The sequence below is a fragment of the Podarcis erhardii genome (genome assembly GCF_964252035.2).
Source record: "Podarcis erhardii genome assembly, chromosome: 2".
Classification (NCBI taxonomy): Eukaryota; Metazoa; Chordata; class Lepidosauria; order Squamata; family Lacertidae; genus Podarcis; species Podarcis erhardii.
The window spans coordinates 105,104,858-105,131,526 of NC_138498.1; the positions used below are offsets into that span (position 1 = coordinate 105,104,858).

Sequence of the window (26,669 nt, forward strand, 5' to 3'; positions counted from 1 at the left end):
ATCCGTGTATAAGAGGACCCCCATTAAATTATTATTATAATAATAAAAACATCGTCTTATACACGGAAAAAATATGGTATATATCTTGGCAAAATTGTGAACAAAAATGTGTATATTGAGCAGTAGTAATGTGCAGTAGAATGCTGATGATTTTCCATGAGGACTTTAACAAATTGCAGACGGATGTGGAAATGTGGTGCAGAGGATAGGAATGGTGTTCTCTGCTTCCAAGTGTTGGATGTCACCCACCAACCCACATAGTAGCTATAAATTTGCATCTGGATGGAGTGAAAGTAGCCACTTGGTAGAATACGTGATCCTGCAGCCATTCATGATGCATATAGATGCTCCCATATTAAATAAGAACAGAATCAGAAGCTCCCCATTGTCTGATGTCTGCGTTGGGGACTGGGCTGATCAAGACTGATGTGGTCTTGGGATGAAGCTAGTGAGCCCCAATAAGGGGACTCACCTTGCCCCAGGTAAGACCTGTGGCAACTCTTAGGTGCTTTCAGGTAAAGGTAAAGGGACCCCTGACCATTAGGTCCAGTCGTGACTGACTCTGGGGTTGCAGCGCTCATCTCGCTTTATTGGCCGAGGGAGTCGGCGTACAGCTTCTGGGTCATGTGGCCAGCACGACTAAGCCGCTTCTGGCGAACCAGAGCAGCGCACGGAAACGCCGTTTACCTTCCTGCTGCAGCGGTACCTATTTATCTACTTGCACTTTGACATGCTTTCGAACTGCTAGGTTGGCAGGAACTGGGACCGAGCAACGGGAGCTCACCCCGTCATGGGGATTCGAACTGCTGACCTTCTGATTGGCAAGTCCTAGGCTCTGTGGTTTAACCCACAGCACATCAGTTAAATGTATATTTTCATCCAGGGCTTCATCTGGTTGTTATTGTTTGAACTCGCCCTTCGTGTTTTTCATCTCCTGATTGCATGAGGCAGTTCTGGGTTTTAAATTGTGACTGTCAGCCGCTTTGGTAGCAATATGATCAGAAAAGCAGTATATAAATTGGATGGATAAATAAATAATACAAGGTCTCCTCCAACCATTCAAGTCTGGAAATCAAAGCTGCATACAAAGTGCTGAGCAATCTGAAAGTACACACACACACACACACACACACACACACACACACACACATATATATATATATATATATAATTAACGAGCCTACTGTATTTCCTTGCCACACAGCACAAATATATAAAAACAAAACAAATTCCTTCCAGTAGCACCTTAAAGACCAACTAAGTCAGTTCTTGGTATGAGCTTTCGTGTGCATGCACACTTCTTCAGATACACTGAAACAGAAGTTTCCAGACCCTTACCTATTGCAGTCGTTAAGAGTCGTCAACAGGCTCATCACAGCTATCTGCCAATCACCCATTCCCACCACCCTTCTGAGTAATACCCCTCCCCACCTTCTCACTATATAGAAGGGTCTGGAAACTTCTGTTTCAGTGTATCTGAAGAAGTGTGCATGCACACGAAAGCTCATACCAAGAACTGACTTAGTTGGTCTTTAAGGTGCTACTGGAAGGAATTTGTTTTGTTTTGACTATGGCAGACCAACACGGCTACCTATCTGTAACTGCAAATATATAAACACACTCTTTCCAAGATGGGCCCTTCTTTGAGCAGATGCTTACTGAGGTCTGACTTCTTGAGTTTCCTGATTAATTACCCTCCTCTTTTAGCTTGAGCAGAATAAGCACCGACTGTCACTTTTGATCTCTTATAAACAGTGAGGCTTCTTGAATATTTCTTTTTGCAAAAAAGAAGGGGGGAAAGGGATTCATTTCCTCACCCGTTGTCTCCCAGTGTGACATTCTACCCCAGCTGACAATGGGGTCTCGTGTTATTTTATTAAAATCAAGAGTGCTACAGAATGGCATACTTTTCTTGTCTTCTTTCAGGCTGCAAGCCCTTGAGGAAGGCACAATGCGGTTGAATAACTGATTCAGATGAAGAGGGTCTCTCTCTCTCTCTCTCTCTCTCTCTCTCTCTCTCTCTCTCTCTGTGTGTGTGTGTGTGTGTGTGTATCTCTGCTTCTCATTCTTTACAGCAAGAACGGCACATTTCAGAAATGTACACTATTACTGCCGCCTCCCAAATCTAGGGCTGGATATGGCTTTGATGTGTGTTCTGAGACGCTTCAACATACCTGGATATCACAGGGGAAGGAAAGGACTATAAGGCCAGTGCTGGGTTCAAAGGTTCCTCTGCAAAGGTGGCCCCCTCCTTACACTGGTGGGCCACAGGTCAACACTTCAAATTTTCCACAGTGCTGCAGACTGATGCTATGTCAGGTTCTTCAGGGAATTATGGGAAATTCAATAAAGCAGGCAGCTCCCAGACTCAGCTGCCAGTCTGTGGAGGGCAGGGCAGGCCATTTTCAGCAGCATCGATCCCTGGTGGGGATCTTGGGCCAGGGAAAATAAAAAACATTAGGAAAACATGCTTTGCAAAACTGTATATGAGGCAAAACTGCACACAAAGCTGTTTAAATTTGACGAAATTGACACGAATGTGCTGATAAATCTTCATGAAGGCTTTTAAAAAAGCAAACTGATGTGGAAAACTAGAAAACTTGGGAAGGGTGTGGAACAGGCCTGGTGAGGAGTGTGGCCTGAGGGCCAGGTGGAAAGACTTTGAGGGCCACGTTCAGTTCCTGTGCCTGAAGTTCCCCAGCCAGATTTTTTTGGGGGGGGGTTAGAAATAATAAATTATTATTATAAATTATTATTGAAATGTGTATACATTGCTAAGATGCAAGGGAACTGAAGGCAAGCTGGTTGTTGTTGTTGTTTAGTCATTTAGTCATGTCCGACTCTTCGTGACCCCATGGACCAGAGCACGCCAGGCACTTCTGTCTTCCACTGGAGTAAGGAATGAGATCGAATTTATGGAACGATATTCATTCCTTCTTGTGCATGAGCTCCATTGCTTGTTTAGCCAAAATGGCATGACCCGTGCCCGTGAGCAAGATATCTGACAGATGAGGTGCCCAGTGAGGTGTGAGAGTTGGTCTGTAGCCAAATAATAATTGCTGGTTGTTGCCGGGGAAGGAGTGCTTGAGAGGAATAGAAAACCGGAGGAAAGAAGGGATAGAACTGTTATGGAACCGAGTGGGCAATCTGCTCATCCCTCTTCATAACATTTGCAGACCCTCACGCCTCTCATCCAGTTCTGCTACCATCCCTACCTGCAATGTCCTTGAAAAGGAGTCTCCAGGTAGCACCAATTAACCTTATTCTTCATCTTGCCATCCCTCCCCTCCCCAGCTCCAGCATCATGATAAAGAGGCGGAGGATTCCCCCAGCAAGTGGAGATCTGACGACGAAATGGCCGTGGAAGCAGCAAGCCTCGAGAAGTATTTTAAGTGAAAACATGAGGTAATTATCCGGCCGAGGACTGGTGTAAACCTTTTGTTTATACAGCACCTTACATATCCCAGAATTATAAGGTTACGATCCCTAGGATTCTGCAGGTAGATCATGTGAGATGCTCTAATGAGACAGCAGCTCACATGATTTTCACCCTCTTGCCTTGGCCTTTTCCCCAATCCCCCTCATATACAGTAAGGTATGGAAGATGGAAATAGATGTGTTATGCAGCCTGCCTGTTCCCCTTCAACTAGTCTGCTGCCCTCAGGGGTTAGGGAGGAGGCCTACTGATCAGAAGTGTTGAGTGTTAGCCTGGCTGGTTCTGTACATGAAACTGTCCTTTGCCTCAGGCAGCAAAATGTCTTGGGTCTGGCCCTGTGTGAGATACTGCACCTCTCCGTCCCCAGGCTTTCTGCCATGACAGAACACGCCAACCCTTGCGCTGTGATATCATCACACCCTGTGACTTCGAGTTTTTGTCGTAGGGCTGTTGCTCTGGCATCACCGCCACCGCGCCAGCTTTCGTTTAATGGGTTTCCCATCTCTGAAATCTTCATTTTGATTCCCACTTTCAGAACAGACCCACTGCAAAGCTCAGCCAGCGCTCTGCTCCGGAAAAGAATGACATTTTAAAAGGCAAGGCCGTTCGTCAGCAAGGCCTCTGAAAAGTGCATCACTTTCATGTCCTTCCTTTGGACCCAAAGGGCAGACTATCCTATAGAAACGGATTGGCCCCCTGAGACCAGTCTGTGATGCAGCGAGATGGACAGAGACATGATGACAGCCGGGCTGTTCTTTCATTTCTCTGGCACTTTTCAAGACATTTCATATTTCTTCTTCAAGGAAGCCCCAGAAGAGGGGGTGATAAATGTATCACCAGGGTGGTTTCGTTTTTGACTGTCCAATTTAGGAGGATCCTCTGGCTAAATTTCACGAGCCATTTGCCTGTTTTGCTGCAGAGTCCAGAACATCGGCAGCATGTCCTGAGCCGTTTGGTATTCTTCAGTTTGTTGAATCCTCTTCATTAGACGACTCTTTGCGCACTGTTGCTCCCTCTCTCATAATGTGGAATATGCCAGGGTTGTCCAAAGGTTATTGTCCCTTGAGGGCAGACTGGTGGACCCCTCAAACTCCTGCTGCAACATGCATGCTTCCAGAATGATCTCAGTGCTCTGGTTACGGCAGTTCCCATCCCTCGTGGCTAATTAAATATAGCCACTGGGGTACCCTTTATCAAGAGAGATGAGAGTCAAGGGGAGTGCAACCTTACACCTTCTCCTCCGTCTCTCGGCAGTTTTAAAAGTCAACAGCCATGGTGTCCTTCTGGATCAGCTCTGTGGGATGGGTACTGAAGACAGTCATTTCTTTCCTGCCTCCAGGGTTGGGGCCAAAGAGTAGCACAGGAGGAGTGTTCTTTGGCCCCCTAGCAATTTTGCTATTGGCTTCCTCAGGTCACATTGTTATTATTTCTCAGGTTTCAGTGAATTCCTATCTCCCCTCCCCTCTTGCAGCAGACAGCCAAGAAAGTAGACAAGGAGGCTCTTACTGAGTTTTCATTCAATACAGTGATACCTCAGGTTACATATGTTTCAGGTTGCAGACACTTCAGGTTACAGACTCCACTAACCCAGAAATAATACCTCGGGTTAAGAACTTTGCTTCAGGATGAGAACAGAAATTGTGCTCCAGCGGCGCAGTGCTTCAGGTTAAGAACAGTTTCAGGTTAAGAATGGACCTCCGGAATGAATTAAGTACTTAACCTGAGGTACCACTGTAATCACAGTGAGAGGTCTCTGTATGCTGCTACTAGGTTAATGGCATTGCTCCAAGTGAGCTCTTCCCACTCTCATCCTAGCAAAAGCACTTCCCCTTACGGCGTCTGCCAGAGGCTAATTGTCTTTGATTCCTTTGCTCTTCCACTTTCAATGCACGCCAGGTTCTGGGAGAAGGGTGGGTGGGTCAGAAATGCTCTCCAGTGATAACGTGTCAGCTGGCTGCTCTGTCTCTGTCTCCCCCTTCTCCTCTCCCAACTTTTCTGTTCACCTGTCTCTGAGCTGTGACCTTCCTCAAAGCACTGCTGTAATTCAATACTTCCTCTTCCCTGGAAAGTTCAGGAAGGGGAGTTGGTCTCCACCATTCCTCTTCAGTCTCATCCCCCTCAGTCCAGTCCCTGACATCATCATCATCATTATTTATACCCCACTTTTTTCCTCCAATGAGCTCAAGGTAGTGTACATGATTCTCCTCCTCATTTAATCCCCACCACAGCACTGTGAGGTAGGCTGGGCTGAGAGACAGTGAGCATCATGGCCAAGCGGAGATTTGAACCCTGGTCTCCCAGGTCCTACTCCAGCATGTTAACCACTACACCATGCTTGCTCAGTATTACCCTCAATACCATTTCACAGTTACATGAAGTCACTGGGAGCAGTCATTAAGGGATTTGGAACGTGGTGGCATCAGCATGCTGACGATACACAACGTTGTTTCTCCATAACATCTGAAATCAGTTGTTGCTGTATAGACAGCTGCTTAAAAATAAATAAATAAATAGGAATCTCAAAGTGACTTTCCAAAACGAATAGTTATGACTGTGCAGGGACTGGGGGACAGTGGTGGGTTGGATGAGAATCCTGGTTGTGAGAGAGAGAAAAGTTCAGGAAATAGGTCATTTTCCTGTTCTGGAAGAAGTTCTGAAGAAACAGGTACATAGCTTTGGGTGTTTCTAGATAAGGCATAGGCAAACACGGCCCTCCAGATGTTTTTGGCTACAACTCCCATGATCCCTAGCCAACAGGACCAGTGGTCAGGGATGATGGGAGTTGTAGTCCCAAAACATCTGGAGGGCCAAATTTGCCTATGCCTATTCTATATCCATCTCTGCCTTTGGAAGCCCAAATGACCCTCCCAGAACTATGATTTTCAGAGTTTGCTGGGAAGAGGGATTAATCGTTAAAACCACTTTGTAGAATTGTAGTTCTGTGAGGGGGTAGAGATGTCTCCTAGCAACTCTCAGCCCCCTTAACAAACTACAGATCCCAGAATTCTTTGGAGGAAGCCGTGCTATCATCATGCTTTAAATGTATGGCGTGAATGTGGCCTAAGCCAGGCAAGGGAACATCCTATGCTGAGAGAATAATGCACATGATTCTAAACTGTGCAGCATGAAGCCTGCTTAGAAAAGGGTCATAGCTGACTTTGCAACTAAATGTTTCAGCCAGGTTTCCTTCCTCCTTTGTTGCCAGGGGTCCTCACCCTGTGATTTCCCCCATCTCTGCCCTCTTTCATTGGTTGTTGCTAAAGCTTCTGGAGGGCAGCTGCTTTGGACGGTGAAGGTATTGGAGAGAACGAAACACAGGGCTTATCCATACTTAAATTTTGCCCCACTTTTCCCAGGCACAAGTTTGCCCTTTAAAGCTCCATATCTGAGTGCTACCTTTTACAGAAAGCTAAACCACAGAGCCTACGACTTGCCGATCAGAAGGTCGGCGGTTCGAATCCCTGCAATGGGGTGAGTTCCCGTTGCTCGGTCCCAGTTCCTGCCAACCTAGCAGTTCGAAAGCATGTCAAAGTGCAAGTAGATAAATAGGTACCGCTCCAGCGGGAAGGTAAACGGCGTTTCCGTGCACTGCTCTGGTTCGCCAGAAGCGGCTTAGTCATGCTGGCCACATGACCCGGAAGCTGTACGCCGGCTCCCTTGGCCAATAAAGCAAGATGAGCGCTGCAACCCCAGAGTGGGTCACGACTGGACCTAACGGTCAGCGGTCCCTTTACCTTTACCTTTAAGTGTGGATAAGCCCAAGGCCCTGCGGTTTCTGGTGTCTTTTCCCATGTCTGCCTAGCCTAAGATACCACCTCCGACCCCCCAGACTAAAACTGGTTTCAGTCCATCTCTTGCAATGAACACCACTAGCGATGGGCTATAGTACATCTCTATAAAATTCAGAATCAGCGTTGGCACAAATTGCACATGCAGGGCTTTACAGAGAGGGAAAAAATGGGAGAATTAAGTGCTTCTTTATTATATTCAAATGACTCCCCCCTCCCCCGTTGCTCATATTAATGGGAAAGAAAGCAATCTGCAGTTCCTCAAGACCTTCTTGACCTGGAAGGCTTTGTAAGTGCTGGCGCTTGAATGTGTTAATGGGAGGAAAGAGAAATTGCAATTGAGAGAAGGTTTGGGATATATATGTGATTTCTCATTTTGTGATCCCATTGTTCACAGCGAAAGCTTGTTAAATAAGTGGCACAATTGGCCGGCTAATCTGGCCCTGTTGAGCTGACCCTGTAAGGCCAATAACTGTATGGGAAGATAACTTGCTCTGAGTCAGCGTCAGAACTGCATGACAGGAACGTTGCAAATCATCAATGAAAGATGGGTACCTAGCAGATTAAGTTGGGGGGGGGCAGCTATTGCTTTGGGAGCAACAAATAAGTCTTTTTCCTGCTTTCTGACATTACTCGGCTGGTTGGCTACTGTGAGAACAGGATGCTGGAATAGATAGGCCATAATAATAATAATAATAATAATAATAATAATAATAATAATAATAATTTCTTATTTATACCCCGCCCATCTGGCTGGGCTACCCCAGCCACTCTGTGTGATGCGCAGCGTAAATTAATAACGCAGAGTTTTTAAAGCTTTACTGAGTTAAAATAAACTTCATTATAAACAACGTGGTTCCAAACAGTTTGACTGAGATTACATACTGACTCTGTTCACAACTGAAACAGACAGATTCTCACATCTTACAGAGAGCACAAAGAGAAACTGGCTGCTAAGTCACATGTCAGAGGGACTCAACAGTTAGCAGTTAGGCCTGAATAACTTTAGTAGGCACAAATAACTGTGCAGTCCCAGCACTTCCCAGCCTGCTTTGCTGCTTCTGCTCTCATGTGTCTTTGTCACATGACACTGGGTGGCTTCCAACAAAATTGGCATGATCCAGCAGGCCATGCCTGACGCTCAGCTTTTTCTTTTAAAGAAAAATGTTGCATCAAGCTTGGAAGCTCTGCTATTGTATAGTACATCACACATGTGTGTGCACGCACAGGACTAGGTGAGCTTGTCTATGCTTGCAGGAGACAAACGATTAAACAATTGTTAAGACATTAAAAGGGTATACCAAGGGAGTTTAAGTTTGGGTCCCTAGTGATGTCACAGGTACTATCCAATAGGTAGCTGCGACACTGGCAGTGTATGCAACATTCAAACATGCTTGGGGAGGGGGAGGAGGACTGAGTTTTCATTTCCTCAATGCTTGGTAATGGATCTTCAAATTTCCTGGCAGCAGAAATGTTACCTTGAGAAAAGAGAACTCTGTTTCAGCTGCCCATCTTTTGCTCACACTGCTACCCAGATCCCATTAGCTGCTGCTTTAGCAACTAGGGTTTAGGGGATCAGGCTGTAAGATACGTAGGACTTAAGGCATTTAAAACTTGGTTGCAAGCCAGCTGCTGCCACCTAGTTCCCATCCGGCCAAAATGTGCAGCTATTATATTTATGATGCATTAAGCCATAAGGCGGCATGTAATTGCCAGCGCTGGCACTTCTGTTGTGCAAACTGATGTGTAAGGTAAGCTCGCATGAGAGGGTCATTTAGAAGGCAGCAGTTAACAGGCCACGTTTACAGCTGCAGACCGCTTTTCAGATGTGTGCAGATTCCTAGCATTGTGGGAATCGGGCGTCTCATTAGCAAGATAAACGTTTTGATGTTTTCATGTTCCTGCAGTTTTTTTAATAAAAAAACCACACACACAGAAGTTTCACTCTGATCTGTCAGGGCACTTTATAGAGCCAAAAGGTTCGTTCCACTCAAGCAGCAGACACCCGCTGACACAATGGAACTTCCTGTTCCCTGCAGCCATCCAATCTGCTCCAGACGGTTGGGGGAATCATCCAAAGTATATTTGCAGGGGCAGGCATGTGGGGAGATGAGATGCACATGCACTGAACTCCAATTGTGCCACATTAGACTCAAGCCTTTGAACGGATTGGTTCAATGATTTGGTTCAATGTAGCCCATGTGAATAGTGTCAGGAGTTCAGCCTACACTCGAGTAGGACCCTGGCAGAGACACATGCCCAGCTGGCATGTTCCCTCCCTCCTGGTCGATCGTTTGGGAGGTTCATAAGCTTTCTTCAGCCTGAACATCACAGCAACCAATGCCAACTGACACCGGCACACTTAGGGATCTGCAGAGATTGCACATCTTGTGTGACAGACCTCAGCAACTCAGCATTTTGGCTTATCTACAGTGGTACCTCGGGTTACAGACGCTTCAGGTTACAGACACTTCAGGTTACAGACTCCTCTAACCCAGAAATAGTACCTCGGGTTAAGAACTTTGCTTCAGGATGAGAACAGAAATCGTGCTCCAGCAGTGTGGCAGCAGCAGGAGGCCCCATTAGCTAAAGTGGTGCTTCAGGTTAAGAACAGTTTCAGGTTAAGAACGGACCTCCAGAACGAATTAAGTACTTAACCCGAGGTACCACTGTACTTTATTTACATATAAACACACATGGAGCACTGCAACATGGCTCCCTCTTTCTCTAGCATCAGACAGCAAAGAGAAAAAGAACAAAGGACAATAGTCCCACTTCACGGAACACAGTAACACAAACATCCTGTCTCCGTCACTTCCCACTCTGTGGAGTCAAAACATATACCGTCATGTGAAAGACAACAATCCTATGACTGCAGTCATAGATCAGGAATTCTAACAAATAGGTGGTGTTCCCCTAACTTCTTAAATTCAGCTTCCAGAGCTTTTCCAGGTGTGTCCACCTTGGGAAAGATGCTTGACTGTTACCTTTCACACATACACGTGTTCCTGGCATGGTTGGCACCATATGTCCCTGGTTTGAAGACTAACGCCTTGGAGGACCTTGGGAACACCGTCATCCCGTGCCAGAGCCGCAAAGGGCCTCTCTCTTGCTAGATGCAATCGATCTGCGAGATCTGGCTGCGACTGCACTCAGGAACTGTTTGCATATAATCCTTGCACAAATACGCATTTTGGTAATCAGCTGTGGATTTTGACACACTCCAAGCCTTAAGTGCTATTCATTATATCACCCACTCAGCCAGCCGTAAGAACCATTAATTATGAAGCAGCAACAGCGGCAGCTGACTCCTGCGTGGATCTCCTCCATTGCGAGAGATGAGAAAGCAAATCTGCTCGCTCCAGAAGAAATATGTTTTCTGAAGGTCACCTTAATAAACAAAACAGAACAAGAACCACATCTGTCAGTAGCACAGAACAGAGACAAAGCGTTTTCTTCCTGTAAGCAGTTTTAATGATGGACTTTTTAAATAAAATAAAAAAAACAGTATGGAAAGCGGTAAGTGGAAAGTAGCTCTGCATCACATTTCAGGAATGGGTTTCTTCTCTCAAATGAGTTTTCTCACAGTAGTAAGAAACAAGTAAATAAGGAGTAATATTTTCCCGCCCCCTCCTTTTCAAGTGAATTCCAGGGAAATATAATATTGGCAGAAGGTTTGTAGACAAACAGAACCTGGGGGTGATGAGTGCTATTTGAAAACTAAAAAACTCTACAAGGAACATGCTGAAAGTGAGGTGGTGGGTGGAAAGGAAGGTTGGGATGAGTGGGTGGGAAAATCCATATCTCAAGCAGAAAATATAAGCATGTAAGAGAGAAATGCAATTACTTTACCCAGATAATAATAATAATAATAAATTCTGTTATGTGTATGGGAACTCTGTTCCCCATAGGACTGGGAAGCATTAATATCTGTCACGCTTCGTGCTCTGCCGTGGTGTCTCTGAGTAAAATCCCACCTTCCCGCTTTCCCCTCCCAAATCCAGCTCAACGAACATGCAATAACATTAGCTACACAGGAGCACACAATTGTTCAGTGGAGAGCTTCCAAACATGACAATCAAGGTGTACCTTTCGTCTTATATCTCTGGCATTGCATCTATCTATCTATAGGTTTGATCTTCTTAGAGTCCCATGGACTGCAACAAGATCAAACCTATCCATTCTGAAGGGAATCAGCCCTGAGTGCTCACTGGAAGGACAGATCCTGAAGCTGAGGCTCCAATACGTTGGACACCTCATGAGAAGAGAAGACTCCCTGGAAAAGACCCTGATGCTGGGCAAGATTGAAGGCACAAGGAGAAGGGGACGACAGAGGACGAGATGGTTGGACAGTGTTCTCGAAGCTACCAACATTACTTTGACCAAACTGCAGGAGGCAGTGGAAGACAGGAGTGCCTGGCGTGCTCTGGTTCATGGGGTCACGAAGAGTCGGACACGACTAAACGACTAAACAACAACAAATAGATATAGATATACCAATTGGACCAAATGTAAGCTGCACCTGCAAATAAGCCACACCTTTAAAATTCGGGGGGGGGGGACAATACCCGAATATAAGCTGCTCCCTTAAAATTGGGCTACAGGCTGAAAATCACTGCGGTTGGTAGAATTGTAACTCCCAGCCAATTTAAGCCTTTGATCTTGTAAGCCCGCCAAAGTTACCGTACAATTGCTAAAATCACAAATCGCTATTCAATTGCTATAATTCCGCAGGCACTCAAGCTCGCAGATCGGCAAGAAAACATTTTTTTGTTCCGTTTTACCATGTGTCTGTTTCAGCAGCGATATCGTAAAAGCCAGTTTTTGTAAGGTTGTGAATTTGAGCCGCACCTTAACTTTTCACGGTTGGAATTTGGGGGGGGGGGGGGAGTGCAGCTTATATTCAGGCCAGTATGGTATAAGGTAAAGAACGCGTACTCCAGGAAGCCCAACACATCAAATCCGATCCTTCCACAACCACATTGCAGAGAGACACATTAACATAAAAGGTACAAAAAAGAAAAAGAAAGGTAAAGGACCCCTGGACGGTTAAGTCCAGTCAAAGGTGACTATGGGGTTGCGGCGCTCATCTCGCTTTTCAGGCCAAGGGAGCCAGTGTTTGTCCACAGACAGCTTTCCAGGTCATGTGGCCAACATGACTAAACCGCTTCTGGCACAATGGAACACTGTGACAAGTGCCAGAGGGCACGGAAATGCCATTTACCTTCCCACCACAGTGGTACCTATTTATCTACTCACGCTTGTGTGCTTTAGAACTGCTACGTTGGCAGGAGCTGAGACAGAGCAACGGGAGCTAACCCCGTCATGCAGATTCGAACCACCGACCTTCCGATCGGCAAGCCCAAGAGACTCAGTGGTTTAGACCACAACACCACCCGCTCCCTATTATATAAATATATATAGATAACAATCAAGGAGGGTGAAAAGCAAGGCTGGGGTGGGGTGTGGCTGGAGAGTGTGTTGGAGTCCTGAAGGCCACTTTGAGAGACTTGGAGGGCTGCATTTAGCCTACAGGCCTGATATTCCACACCCCTTTAGCAGGCATGCAGGTCCTCACAATGCTTTCTGTGGGAACCATTTGTTAGGCAAACGTTGGCTTCACGAGTCTATGATTTCCACTGTTTCCTATGGAAATATTTCTGGTGCTGGATTGGCCAGATCTCTCTCCATGGAAAGAAGAAACCAATCAGCAAAAGAGAGACAAAGGGGGGGGGCGGGGACAGATTTGACTGCTCTATCCTGCTCTCTGTTTCATCCAATCTCGCCACTCTCTCTCTGGTTTCTTCCTGAAAATGGCTGCTGCTCATCAGCAAAACATAAACAAACAAGGAAGTAAGGAAGCCAACTGTTGGGATATCTGAATCTGCAAAGCTTCTAGCAAGGTCTGGGCATAATTCTTCACATGCAGATAAGTGAATTTTCAGATAGCGAACGGGCAGGCAGTGGGACCCGCTTGTGTATTCGAAAGAGCTGATGGGGTTGCAGTAACCAAGTTACCCGTTTTCTGCAAGGATGAAACCGCAAGTGGTAATATCATAACTATTGCATGATGGAAAGCCAAGCTGCCTAACAATCCCAAAAAGAAACCCATGTGTTGTGATGAGAACCAATCACAGATATATAGACACAACATGCCAGCTAATAACTGTTAAAGCATATATTATAGAATAATGGAGGGACGCGGGTGGCACTGTGGGTAAAACCTCAGTGCCTAGGACTTGCTGATCGTATGGTCGGCGGTTCGAATCCCCGCGGCGGGGTGAGCTCCCGTCTTTCGGTCCCAGCTCCTGCCAACCTAGCAGTTCGAAAGCACCCCTAAGTGCAAGTAGATAAATAGGGACCGCTTTATACTGGGAAGGTAAACGGTGTTTCCGTGTGCGGCGCTGGTGCTGGCTCGCCAGATGCAGCTTCGTCACGCTGGCCACGTGACCCGGAAGTGTCTTCGGACAGCGCCGGCTCCCGGCCTCTTGAGCGAGATGAGCGCGCAACCCTAGAGTCGGTCACGACTGGCCCTGACGGGCAGGGGTACCTTTACCTTTATAGAATAATGGTATCATTCAAAAGGTAGAAATAAATCTATTAGAGTTCATATATACAATGTAACAGACTAGTGGCGCAGAACTTCAAGCTAGGTGTTCAAGATAGGTGTCAAAGGTCAGTCTCACAATAGTTATTCAAAGGTTTCAACAGAAGATGTCTAAAAAGTAAAGTTTTTCAAAAGTTTCAATGGAATCAAAAGTTTCAACAATCCTAGGCAGATTCCCAGTGGCTGCTGCTACTGCCAGCGCTGGCCACTCTGTTGTGTTGTTATCCTGGGAAAGAAAGGGAACCTGTGGCTCTCTGAATGTTGTTGAAAATCCATCAGTCCCAGCCAGGATGGGCAATGCCCAGTCCAACAATATCTGGAGGGTCACAGGTTCCTTGAAGACTGCCTGAGCATCAAGAACCAACACCAACACAGTTCAGGCATAATCTATGTGTAGCAGAAACTTCTAGTCTAACTTCCTGACATGCATGATGTTATCCCTCACACCTGGCCACCCACCCTTCAAAGGGGCACTTGTGCAGAATGGGACCCTTGAGTGCATGGGACACCTACACACATTCAGCTACTCACATGTAGGTTGCCAGTGGACTACAACTTTGGGGGTGGACTAGAGGCATGTCTGCACTCCATATTAACCTGCTATTCATAGATGTCTGAATCCAGCTCTCATTTCTACACCCTGCCGATTTTCTTTTTCTCCTTCACAATCACAATTCTCTCTTGGATAAATGCTAATGAGAGCTAGCTGATTGCTTAATCTTATAGCTTTCGCCTTGCTCACGTAAGGCACAAAACGTTGCTGCATTTGACAAAACATCTTCTTTTTATGTCTAATCAGGCAACAAAGCACCTTTGGTGAAGTCTGGCTGGGGCAGAAGACAATGGAGGAAACCAGAGGCCCTCCCTGCAAACCCCAGTCTTTTGGGGACCTAAAGCTCAAGAGATGTCAATATATTCTGCAGAGATGCTGGATTCTTCCACTGGATGCTTTATTAACCTCACCTAAGGATTGTTTCGGCAAAGATGCTTGATAGTTTGCATATCGCACAGAATGCATTGAAGTTGTTGCTTTAATTTTCTATGAAAATAAAAAATAAAAATAATCTGTTCCTTGGCCAAAAACAAATAAAGCATTAATAAAATAAATAGTTCCTCTGGTTTTGTTTTTTTAAAGATAACTTTTTATGAGGTATTGTGAAGTTGTGGCCCTCGAGATACTCTTAAGTCTCCAGCTCTGATCACCTATAAGCGCTGGACATACTGGCTTGGATTGACAGGAGTTGAAATCCAACAGTACCTGGAAGTCCAAAAGCAAGCCATGCCTGCCCTAACAGGTGGCTCTGCTGAGTTCTGATCCACCAGCAAAGGGAGCCCTTCCATTTGTGGAAGGGGCCCTCTGGACATTTGGAGATAATGCAGATTTAGACTTATTTATTTCTCTACAAAATGAAAAATAAGATTTGATATCAAGGGTGAGACAGAGATCGCACAACAATGGGCATAATCGAACAGCTTTTTCCAACTGTAAATTTCCTCACCCTTCCCCCTACTTCCCCCCCCTCTTCCCAGTGAAGTAAACAAATAAAAAAAGAACATTCTGAGGGTGTCTGCAAATGTGAAGAAGAAGAAGAAGAAACAACAACAACAGAAAAGGCAGAGGGCAGCAGAGGCAGAGCAGGGATGCTTTGGGAGACTGAAAGCCTTAAGAGCCCACAGCAAAACAAACACATGAGAGTGTGGATCTTTGTTTCTGAATATTTATATTAAGTGCGGAATATCTATTGAAAGAAATCTGACCTCTACTTCAAATAGACTCTGGGAGCTGGGAGCCTCCCCTGCATTTGATAACTGCACAGCGAAATATGGAAAACTCTCGAGCGTAAGTTCTTGAACTTTTGTCACACTGAAACTCACATCTTAAGAGCAAATAACTGGCTGCATCTCTCTTGCTGTCTCCGAACTAGCAAGCAAGGCAGGAGGATGGCTTTGTGAGAGGCTTTCCCTCTCCCACTCAAAAGCTGGCAGGCAGATCATAGGGCAAGAAAAGAAGACGGGTGACAGAAAACAGAAACCCAGGTAAATTAGGATATCATAGAATCATGGAATTGTCGGATCTTGTAGTCAAACCCCCAGGTAATGCAGGAATATGCAGCTGTCTCATACGGGGATTGAACCTGCAACCTTGGGGTTATCAGCCCCATGCTCCATCTACCGATGTGGTCAATAAAGAATTGGCCAGATATCGCGCAACTTCTGTTGTCTCAGTTATTTCACAGCACTCACAGGGCCACAAGTTGCTCCTGCCTGGACAACCAAGGCCAGAATCACAGTGGCCATACTATCCCCATCCAGGGATGATGGCAGTTCTTTTAGCAGACATAGTCTGTAGAAGGAAGTCGTAGCCGTGAAGACCACCAGGGCCTCTAGTGACAAAGAGGGATCCAGGAGGACCCCTCTTGGGTTGCCACGCTACCAATAATGGAAATGCTAACATAGAGCTAGGGAGATAAAAACAAGCATCTCAAAGAGGTGGGGAGGAGATTGCGAAACGGCATTCCCTTTGGGAACAATTAGCGTGCTGTTTGCAGCTCCCCAAAGTAAAGTTGGCCAGAACAATACCGAGAAGGGGCCTCCTTTGAAGTCACATGCAAGGGCCAGAGACGAGCGAAGAACAGAAGCCGTAGCTTCCGAGTGCCCAGCCGTGATCAGCTCTTCCTCAAAGCAAGAGCTCTTGTGAACTCGGTTGTCACTTCTCCGCTTTGAACATTAATTTGGGAACAAAAGCTCCACGTTAGCCGATTGTGCTCGTTGGAAAGAGGAGGCTCACGCTGGGGGAACGTGCAGCAGACACCACTTGGCAGATTTGCAGAATCTTGTACAAAGACAAAGAAGCCTCCAACATGGCAACGCTCCAGATCCCCCATCCATCAAGCCGGGCATGCCTTTGAGCTGCTTGGGGTAGTTAACGGGCTTCCTGTGGAGAAGCAGAAGGAGGCGCAGGGGAGGGAAAGACCACGTCTCTTAATCAAGGGCAACGCAGAGTCATTTCAAGTGAATTCAAAAATCACCCCCTCTTTGCAATTTCTCCGCTCTCCATTGAGAGCACCCTGCTGCTCTAAATACAGGGCTGTCACTGCACACACTGAAGTTTTCTTCCGCGTTTCCAGAGCTGGGCTGCCTGGACAAGAAATGCAAGTAGTGAGCTGGAGCAGCAGCATTTTTAAGGTCAACCAATGAAGCAGCAGAGGAATTTAGAGGTGAACTGCAGGATTCTTTTCGTTGCCACAAAGGGCTCAGTAAGGATGGAGGGATTGCTCTGTTTGCAGCCCATGTTGTCCTAGCCTGGTGTTTGCATTCCCAAGTCCATTCTATTTCCACATCTTTGAACCACATTTTAATTTATGTGTACAATGGTGACTGGTTGGAGGATCACAGAATTGTAGAGTTGGAAGGGACCCCATGGGCCATCTTGTCCAACCCCTTCCAATGCAGGAATCTCAACAAGATCATGCACGGCAGATGGCCATCCAAACACTGCTTTCAAAACTCCAAGGAAAGAGTGTCCACCACATCTAATGGGAATCTGTACCACTGTCTAACAACTCTTACTCTCAGAAAGTACTTCCTGATGTTTAGCTGGAATCTCCTTGAAACTTGAAGCCATTGCCTCAAGTCCTATTCTCCAGAGAATGAGAAAACAAGCATGTTTCCTCCTCCAAGTGACAGCCCTTAAGATATTTGAAGGTGGCTATCATATCTCTTCTCAGTCTCCTCTTTCCAGCCTAAATATACTTAGCTCCTTCAACCGTTCCTCATAAGGCTTGGTTTCCAGGCCCTTGATCATCTTGGTTGCCCTCCTCTGCATGCGTTCCAGCTTGTCAACATCCTTCCTAAATTGTGGTGCCCAGAATTGGACACAGGATTCCAGGTGTGGTCTGACCAAGGCAGAATACAGTGGGTCTATCACTTCCCTTGATCTGGAAACTATACTTCTGTTGATGCAGCCTAGTATCTGAGATTATTATTCTTTAAGTAGGAAAAGTTGCATTAAATACATATTGTCAGATGTGGTCGTTGCAAAAACAACTGCTTAGGAATTGGTGCCTGAAAAACTTCAGCATTTGGGGCTTATGAGTTTAGAGACAAAGCAGGTAAGAAGCGACATGATAAAGTTATGCGTGGCATGGAGGAGGTGGATAGAGAAAGCCCCCCCCCCCCCGTCATAACACTAGGACTTGGGGACATCCGATGAAGCTGAATGTTGGAAGATTCAGGACAGATAAAATAAAGTACTTCTCACACAGCACAGTTAAACTCTGGAACTGTGGAGCCAGTGTGGTGTAATGGTTAAGAGCAGTGGACTCATAATCTGGTGAACCGGGTTCGCTTCCCCACTCCTCCACATGCAGCTGCTGGGTGACCTTGGGCCAGTCTCTCAGCCTCATTCACCTCACAGAGTGTTTGTTGTGGGGAAGGAAGGAAAGAAGATTGTTAGCCACTTTGAGACTCCTTCGGGTAGTGATAAAGCGGGATATCAAATCCAAACTCCGCCCTGGAACTCACTCCCACAGCAGATAGTGATGGCCACCAACTCGCTTGGCTTTAAAAGAGGATTGGACAGATTCATGAAGGATACTAGTCGCAATAGCTACTGTATGTTCTACCCCCACTGCACAGCTGGACTTGTGTCATGCTTGCGGGCTTCCCACAGGCTTCTGGCTGGCTACTGTGAGGAAAAGATGCTGGACTAAATGGACCATTGGCCTCATCCAGTGAGCTCTTATTATGTTCTTATGCATTTCCAAACATATTAGGAATTTTAAATGCACGTTGATACATTATTATTTTTTGAGGTGAAAACTGTGGGATGACCAGCCTCATATAACCAGCATGCTTAAGTTCAATCGATGCATGAAAGGGTTAAGACCATAGAGTAAGCTGTCCTACTTACCCATTCACCTTGGGAGGGACTAGGTAATACAAGCCTTTGCCCGCCCTCCATCTAGCTGAGAAGCTGAGCATGTGAGGAGGTCTGAGCTGCTTGCTGCAGCTCAGACCACATGACTGTAACAAGCCTCTCTTGAGTTCCCATGACAATAATTTAAGAACTTTCACCACTCTAACTAAGCCAAGTTTTACTGCCTGTGCAACCTCTGAAGCACATGAATCTGACCTTTGGAGAGTTTGTAAGTCAACAATTTTTTAACTTTACCAAATTTTTCGTCTTTTTCTATGCCAGGGGAAGAGGGAAACAAGGGCATGTTTTAAAAGTCTAACAGACTATATTTCCATGTGGTGCTTTGCTGCATATTTTGTTATTTTAAATCTCTGCTAGGGTTCACTCACCAAAGAGTACTTGCTCTAAACCTCGATCTTGGCATCCAGATAATTCTCCTTTTGTAGTTATTTTTTCCTTGCAACAAACAAGAGCTGCACTGCAATATTCAAAGAAGTTGTGAAATCCAATGGATCTGAACATTAATCTGGAAGGTGTGGGTCAGATCAGTTCATATTGACATTCACAAAGAGCTATTCCTCAACCATGCAATTCTCAGATCGTACAGTGCAGCCTTCTGAGATAGCTGTACATTGTGAACCAGAACTTGGTGTATCACTGCAATTACTCTCATTTTGTACCTTTTTATCTCTTTATAGATTTCAAACTCATTATTTTATTCTGTAGCAAGGCTTATTGGGTTCTCTGAGCAATTCTGATGGCTGGTGAGTGTTCAGCCAGCCTATCCCTTAGGTATCTAAGACAGCAGAATGATGCTCTTGATTACCACAGATGAATGATTTGTTTCCTTCCTCTAGTCCTGCATTAAAGAATGTGAGGATTTCTGTTTCAACTGGCTAGAAAAACTGGCCAGTGAGCATGACTAGGGTTTAATGGAATTTGGGTTAGTCTGAAATGCAACATCTCCACTGTGTCCTCTTTGTGTCATCCAGCAAAGCTCTTTCAGGTTATCTGGTTTTTATTACATGCTAATCCTAATTAAACAACAACAACAACTTTTTTGCTGTGGCAACTCATACTGACTTACAAAAAACCTGCATGCATTAAAACCAAAAACATGGATTAAAATATACTTTAAAATATACATTAAAACACCATACCCACTCTAAAAGGCCATAGATAATTAAAAACCAAAGGCCAGGTGAAAAAGGAATGTTGCCTGCTGCCTGAAGATATGCAACCATGCCCCCAGGTGAGCCTCCCTACTCCACAAATGGGAGCCACCACTGAAAAGGCTCATTCTTCTGTTCCCATCCTCCAGACCTCTCCTGGAAGGGGCACAAGAAGAAGGGGGTCAGATGATGATTGCAGAGTCTGGGCAGTTCCCATGGAGAGAAGCAGTTCTTGAAATATTGGAGTCCTGAGTCACATAAGGCTTTACAGCTCAATGTAGTGGTGGGTTGCTGATACCTGACTGCAAATCACTTTGAGGATAAAAATCACTTGCATCCATCAGGACTTGAATTCCATTATTCTTATTCTTATTCTTATTCTTATTCTTATTCTTATTCTTATTCTTATTCTTATTCTTATTATCATCATCATCATTATCATCATTATTATTATTGAGAGCCAGTGTGGTGTAGTGGTTAAGAGCGGTAGACTCGTAATCTGGTGAACCGGGTTCGCGTCCCCGCTCCTCCACATGCAGCTGCTGGGTGACCTTGGGCTAGTCACACTTCTCTGAAGTCTCTCAGCCTCACTCTCCTCACAGAGTGTTTGTTGTGGGGGAGGAAGGGAAAGGAGAATGTTAGCAGCTTGGAGACTCCTTAGGGTAGTGATACAGCAGGATATCAAATCCAAACTCCTCCTCCTCCTCCCCCTCCTCCTCCTCCTCCTCCTCCTCTTCTTCTTCAATTTTATACAACCCAACTTCCTGCAGCAGGTCAGTTTCAGATGTCCAGAATGCTGCTGATCCAACAATACTGGAAGTACTGTACAGTTTCTGGCTAGATAAAGGCTAGCAAACTGAAGTTCAGTCCAGAGATGCCGTGAGTAGCTCGTTCCACTGCCCTACCAGTTCTGGAAGAGGTCTCGGTCCCATTGAATGATCCAGTTCCTTGCTTGGGTATACTCAGGGATCCATTACTGTCACTGCAGGCACAAGTTATGTGGACATGAAGAACCTAGCAACAGTAGTCTGAGCTTTGATGACCTCATGGCTAGATTACTGCAATGCCTTGTGAGCGGGGCTTCCTTTTGAATATGATTTGGAAACAACAGCTAGTGGAGGATTTGGTGACTATGAATATATTGTACCAACTATGACCGAGCTGCACTGACTCTCATACGGTTCTCACCCCAGTTTTAAGTGCTGGTTTTAACCTATAAAGCCTTCTGTGGTTCAGTATGTTAATACTTTAGCGCAGGGGCAGGGAACCTTTTTCCTCCTGAAGGCCGCATTTGCCTTCCAGGGGCCCCATGATATTGGTAGGGGGTGGGGCCAGAGGTACAGATGGGTCAAGTAACAATGCAAATTGTACTTTTGTGCAGTCGGCCAGTTTCTACACACATCCACACAGTCCAAGAGGCAAGAGCCGAAAAAATTATTTATTTGGTTCTTCAGATTAAAATTTTACAGTCACATACATACCCAACATACAACATAAAAACAAGATTCCAAGGGATCTCCTGGACTTCCCTCCTCCCCTTTGTGGGTCCTACTGTTAATCATTTCCTCCTGCATCTTTTATAATAATCGAAATCTATTATCTCTCCATTGTATCCAAAAAATTCACCATTAAATTACAAGTGACATTCCAATCCCACTAAAGATATTAACTGTTTACAATGGTCTTTAAGATAAGTTATAAATTCCCCCCATTCCTTATTAAAATTTTGGTCTTCCTGATTTCTGATTCTTCCGGTCATTTTAGCCATTTTGGCATAACCCATCAACTTGATCTGCCATTCTTCTCTGGTAGGGACTTTATCTTCTTTCTATCTCTGGCAAAAGCAGAGTCCAAGACCACATTGCAGCCAAGCAAAAACATTCTAGGTGTGGGTGGGTCGTCAGGGTGGGTCCGTGACCTGAGAAGACTCCTAAGGGCTTGGAAGGCCACATTTGCCTTCCTCCTCCTGACCTGAGTGTGGCGATCACACAGGGTCCCCGGACATTTGACAGTCTATTGATCCCTGTGCCACCACTATGATCACTTTCCTGCTGCCACAAACCCGTTTTTCTCGGGTACACACCGAGTCCAGACAGTTGTTAACATTAAAAACAAATAATCAAGTTTATTTTATAATCCTGAACAAGTTTATGGTTTCAGATAATTTTTCTTGTTAGTTTCTTATCCTTAGTTTCTATACCGGCCTATACCTTTCTAATAACTTCTAACTAATTATCCCAACTGTCTATCTGACTCCTCCTAACAGTTTCTCTCTCACACACACAACAAAACTCGACCAACCCACAGACTTATCCTCCCTCTTCCTTCTCCAACTCCCAACTGACTTCTACACAACTCCAACTCTAATTCTAACTCCTCCCCTTGGGTTCCCACTGGCCAATCACTTCACACTCATTTAACCCTTTCCTTATGACCCACCTAGGAGGGCAAACGCCACACTGAGGTTCTCCACCCTTGCCTTAGAAGACTGAATACACTGAGAACATTGAGCTTATCTGAGTGGCTCTTAATGTTTGTAATGACTGCTGCCCGCTTAAAACGGGGGGGTGCCCTTTGCGTGGACGCGTGCAGCCCCTAGATCTGGAGCGGCCCCAACAGCATAGGCTTGGCTTTGCCTTCCCCCAGGTGGGATACCTGGAGGTCTCCGCCTACCTCAGTCAGTTGTCCAATCCCACCTGGGAGAAGTGTTGCCAAGGAGACCAGGCCAGGTAGGGGAGGGATTACCTGCCCACACAATAGAGGGAGGATCTTACCTGGGAATCCTCACTTGGCTCCAGAGCTTCTCCCACCCTACCCACCCTCAGTTAATGTCTTATTTTGCAGGTTAACTTTTCTTCACAGGTTTTGCAGGTTAATTTTTCTTCACAGGTATGCGGGCGCTGCTACGTTAAGGTCGCTGTTAAAGGGCCTGAAAGGAATTTCCCTGCATTGGCAGGTTTCGCCTTTCCTGTAGCAAAACGTCACAACTTTGGCAGTATCAGGCCTTGGGCGGAATCCTTTAATCCATCTTCCTCTTTGCGGCGGCGATACCAGGGTTCCCCGTTAAAGGGGTTTTTGAAGGGAGGCTTTGGCCGTACGCCGAAAGGTCGTCATTGCTCTCCCCTGTGGCGGCGGCGTAATGGGGGCGGCTATCTCTGCTTGAACATATGTTCTCCAGAGCCGGCCCATCCCCCCCCCCCCACACACACTGGATAACCCTGATGCTCCCTAGGTCCCCGGCTGGGGACTGGGGAGGGAGAACGCCCAATGCCTGAGCCAAGGTCTACCCACATTTGAAATTTAATAAAGTTGTGGCCAATTTAATCCCATAGCACATTGTCTAGAGTCGTTATTCCACATGACGGGGAACTGCGTGGGATCTGGGGACTCCGCCTGTCCACGCAAACCAGACAGCTCTCTTCTGGTCTTCCTCTCTCAACAGGGAAGAAAGAGTTGGCTTTAATTTTGGATCTTGTGCCTTGCCCACTCCCACCTCCACCCCTTTCGCGTAACCCCATTACTGTTGACGCAATATAATTTGGGGTCGTCAGTCTTACAAGAGGCCGTGCCGCTGTGCGCAGCATGTAAATATTTGATCACCCGCGCTCCCCTGGAATTATCTTATCAAGAGCAAAGATATTGAAATAGAACTCTTGTCATGTCGCTGCCTTGATATTCCTTAGCCTGCCAGTTGACTGACAGAAAATGAACTGCTGGAACTGGCTCTAAAGTGTCTTTCCACACGTTGCTGTAATGCCGGAGGCTACTGGGGGTGCGCTCATGGGCTGGAATGGAAAACCTTGTCGGAGTCAAAGGCGTAATTGATGTTGCTGAGGGCTGGGCTGGGAAACTCTGAGGGTCTCTTTACGAGAATAAAGCAGTGCTCCTTATTTTGACTTCCACTCTCTCCTCTTTGACATCTCTAACAAACCTCAAAATGAGCCGTTTCACTTTTATCCGTCAATATCTGACGTTGCTGCACCAGCAGCTTCCAGAGCAGAACTGAAGCTAAGTGGAGGTAAGGCTCTTGGCCTAGCTGACCTATACTCACCTCTCCCCCACACCCTCCAGGTGTCCCTATTTTCCAGGGACAGTCCTTAATTTACAAAAACCATCCTGGTTTCTGATTTGATCCTGGAATGTCCCGCTTTTCCTTAGGACATCCCTATTTTCCTTAGCGAAATATTGGAGGGTATGCTTCCCCACCTTTAGGGCAAGTATATGAGCCATGATGGGCAAATCTGTCAATTTTAGTTCCTACCAGTTTCTCATTTTTTTCAATGTTAAATTCAGTTCCCTGTATTTCTGTATCAGTTTGTGGGCATTCTCCTTTCCTCAGGAAAACTCATGAGCATTTTAGTGCATACATCTCCTGGCACGCACATTTTAGCAAAACGATATAGTGCATTTTTGTATGTGATGGTCAGCAATAGGTGTGTTCATTTGCATGCTTCCCAGCTGGTGAGTTGAGGGACAGAAAATGAATTCCTTGAACTACCTCTAAAGTGTCTTCTTGTGTGACGCTGTAATACCAGAAGATAAGAGCCTTCTGGATCAGGCCAGTAGCACATCTAATTCTGCATTCTATTCTCACAGAGGCCAATGAGATGTCGATGGGAAGCACACAAGCAAGACCTGAGCACAGTTTCTGGCAATTGATATGAGGTTCTTGGGAAAATAAGAGCCACAGAACATTTGTTGCTGTTCAAACCAGTGGTCAAAGGCCATGTTCACACCATACATTTGAAGTGCTACTACTTTAAATAGTCATGGCTTCCCCCAAAGAATCTTGGAAGCTGTGGTTTGTTAAGGGTGCTGGGAGTTGTAAGGAGACTCCTGTATTCTCTTCCCAGAACTACAATCCTCAGAGTAGTTTAACAGTCTCACTCTTCACAGAGAACCACATTGTAGCTCTGGGCGAGGTGGGGCAGGAGCGAATCGGAGTCTCTTAAAAACTCTCAGCACCTTTAACAAACAGAGCCTCTCAGAATCCTCTGGGGGAAGCCGTGTCTGCTTGAAGTGCCATCATAGCGTGTTAAATTTATGTTGTGAATGTGGGTCCATTTCCTGAGTCTCCTATTAAAAGCGGTTAAGGTGCATTTCAGTCTGTTCTAAGAGGTGGAGTCTATGTTAGGAGCTGGGTAGGAAATATTTCTAACACAAATACACACACACACTATGGTGACTATGGGGTGTGGCACTCATCTCGCTTTCAGGCCAAGGGAGCTGGCATTTGTCCACAGACAGCTTTCCGGGTCATGTGACCAGCATGACTAAACCGCTTCTGGCACAACAGAACACTGTGACGGAAACCAGAGAGCACGGAAACACCGTTTATCTTCCCGCCATAGCGGTACCTATTTATCTACTTGCACTGGTGTGCTTTTGAACTGCTAGGTTGGCAGGAGCAGGGATAGAGAAACAGGAGCTCACCCCATCATGGGGATTTGAACCGCCGACCTTCCGATCGGCAAGCCCCAAAGACTCAGTGGTTTAGACCACAGTGCTGCACACACACACCCCCCACATACACCCTGTATATACTGAATATGATACCTGTGCCAGAGAACTAAACTGGATTCTGCACTGTGCAGTATCCTAGTAGAAGAAGCAAAGCCTTCTGAAGACACACATCAGTGCAGACAATCCTAACAAGACTTATTGGCGCAATGCCTATAACATTGGGGGGGGGGGAGCAATTGCCGTGGGTGTTCTCTCCCTATGTTAGCAGAGCAGGTGAGAGCCATGTGTGTGTGTGTTACCTGGTGTTTGATGCTATCCAGCTCATTGCTTCCCCCTGCACCCACCTCGCACCTCTTCCAGCATGAACAATGGTTGTGCAGAAGCAAACTAATTGGACGCCAAGCAGGCTATTATCTCTGTGGCATGCCAGGGCTCTACATGGGTGACTCCCATTAGCGGTAACGGACGTTCCCCTCCTTCGCATTGCTTTTCCCAGACTCTCCGCAGAGATTACATTACTCTAACACTTCACTTACAGCAAAGGTCAGAATGCCGGAGGGGATTCCCCGCCCCCCCCCCCAAACCGCTCCCGCCTTTTCCTTTCTTATTCTTCCGAACATGTTCCATGTATTCAATTAAAAATAAGTGGCATTTTCATCAGCATTAATGATCTTCGCAATCACCGTAATTAAATGGATGCTCTAGCAGGGATATTTTCAGCGGTGCTGTGGCATTCTAGCTCATGACTGGGAGCCAGAGCACTCTGCGCGCTTTCAAGGACACATTGTCCCCCTGGGAGCTCCCCCTCCCCGACCGATGCATGTTTCTTTTTAAGAGCAGCGGTTGTCATGCTGTGTTCTGGGGAGCTCTGGGGTCTGCAAAGGTTCGCCAGGGATTCCTCTATCAGAAGATGAGCGGCAGCAGCAAACAAGCTTCTCTGAAAGTCAGTTTGGCTGCCACTGCTGATCTTCCCGTTCCTCCTTCAGGTGAGGATTTTTACCCAAGAGGATATTTACCTCAGCTCCATATATGCCCACTCCGCTGCTTCAATTGGCAGATCTGCCACTGCTACAGATGCCACATAATACCCATTCTGCATTTGTCAGAGGTTGATCTTTTAGTCGGGCAGCATCTACAGTTCAGAACTCCCTGCCTATTGATATCTACCAGTTGTCTCCACTGTAGTCTTTTCGGCACTTTCCACAAACATTCTTCTTTAGCCTACCCAAACGCTTTGAAAGTCTACGCAAGTTTTGATTTGTTTTTAATCTATTGTTACTTTAAC

At 45.9% G+C, this 26,669-nt stretch overlaps 1 protein-coding gene across 7 annotated transcripts in view; it reads left to right on the plus strand.

The window, feature by feature from the left end:
* FHIT (fragile histidine triad diadenosine triphosphatase) overlaps window positions 1-14,938 on the plus strand; it is a 1,027,317-nt gene extending 1,012,379 nt beyond the window's left edge. For all 7 annotated transcript variants that reach the window (XM_081854051.1, XM_081854049.1, XM_081854045.1 and 4 more), the window contains 2 exons: window positions 3,295-3,405; window positions 14,631-14,938. In XM_081854051.1, coding sequence (XP_081710177.1) covers window positions 3,295-3,396 — 102 coding nt within the window. In that variant the 3' untranslated portion in view covers window positions 3,397-3,405; window positions 14,631-14,938. The remainder of the gene's footprint in view (window positions 1-3,294; window positions 3,406-14,630) is intronic.
* The last annotated feature ends 11,731 nt before the right edge of the window (window positions 14,939-26,669 follow it).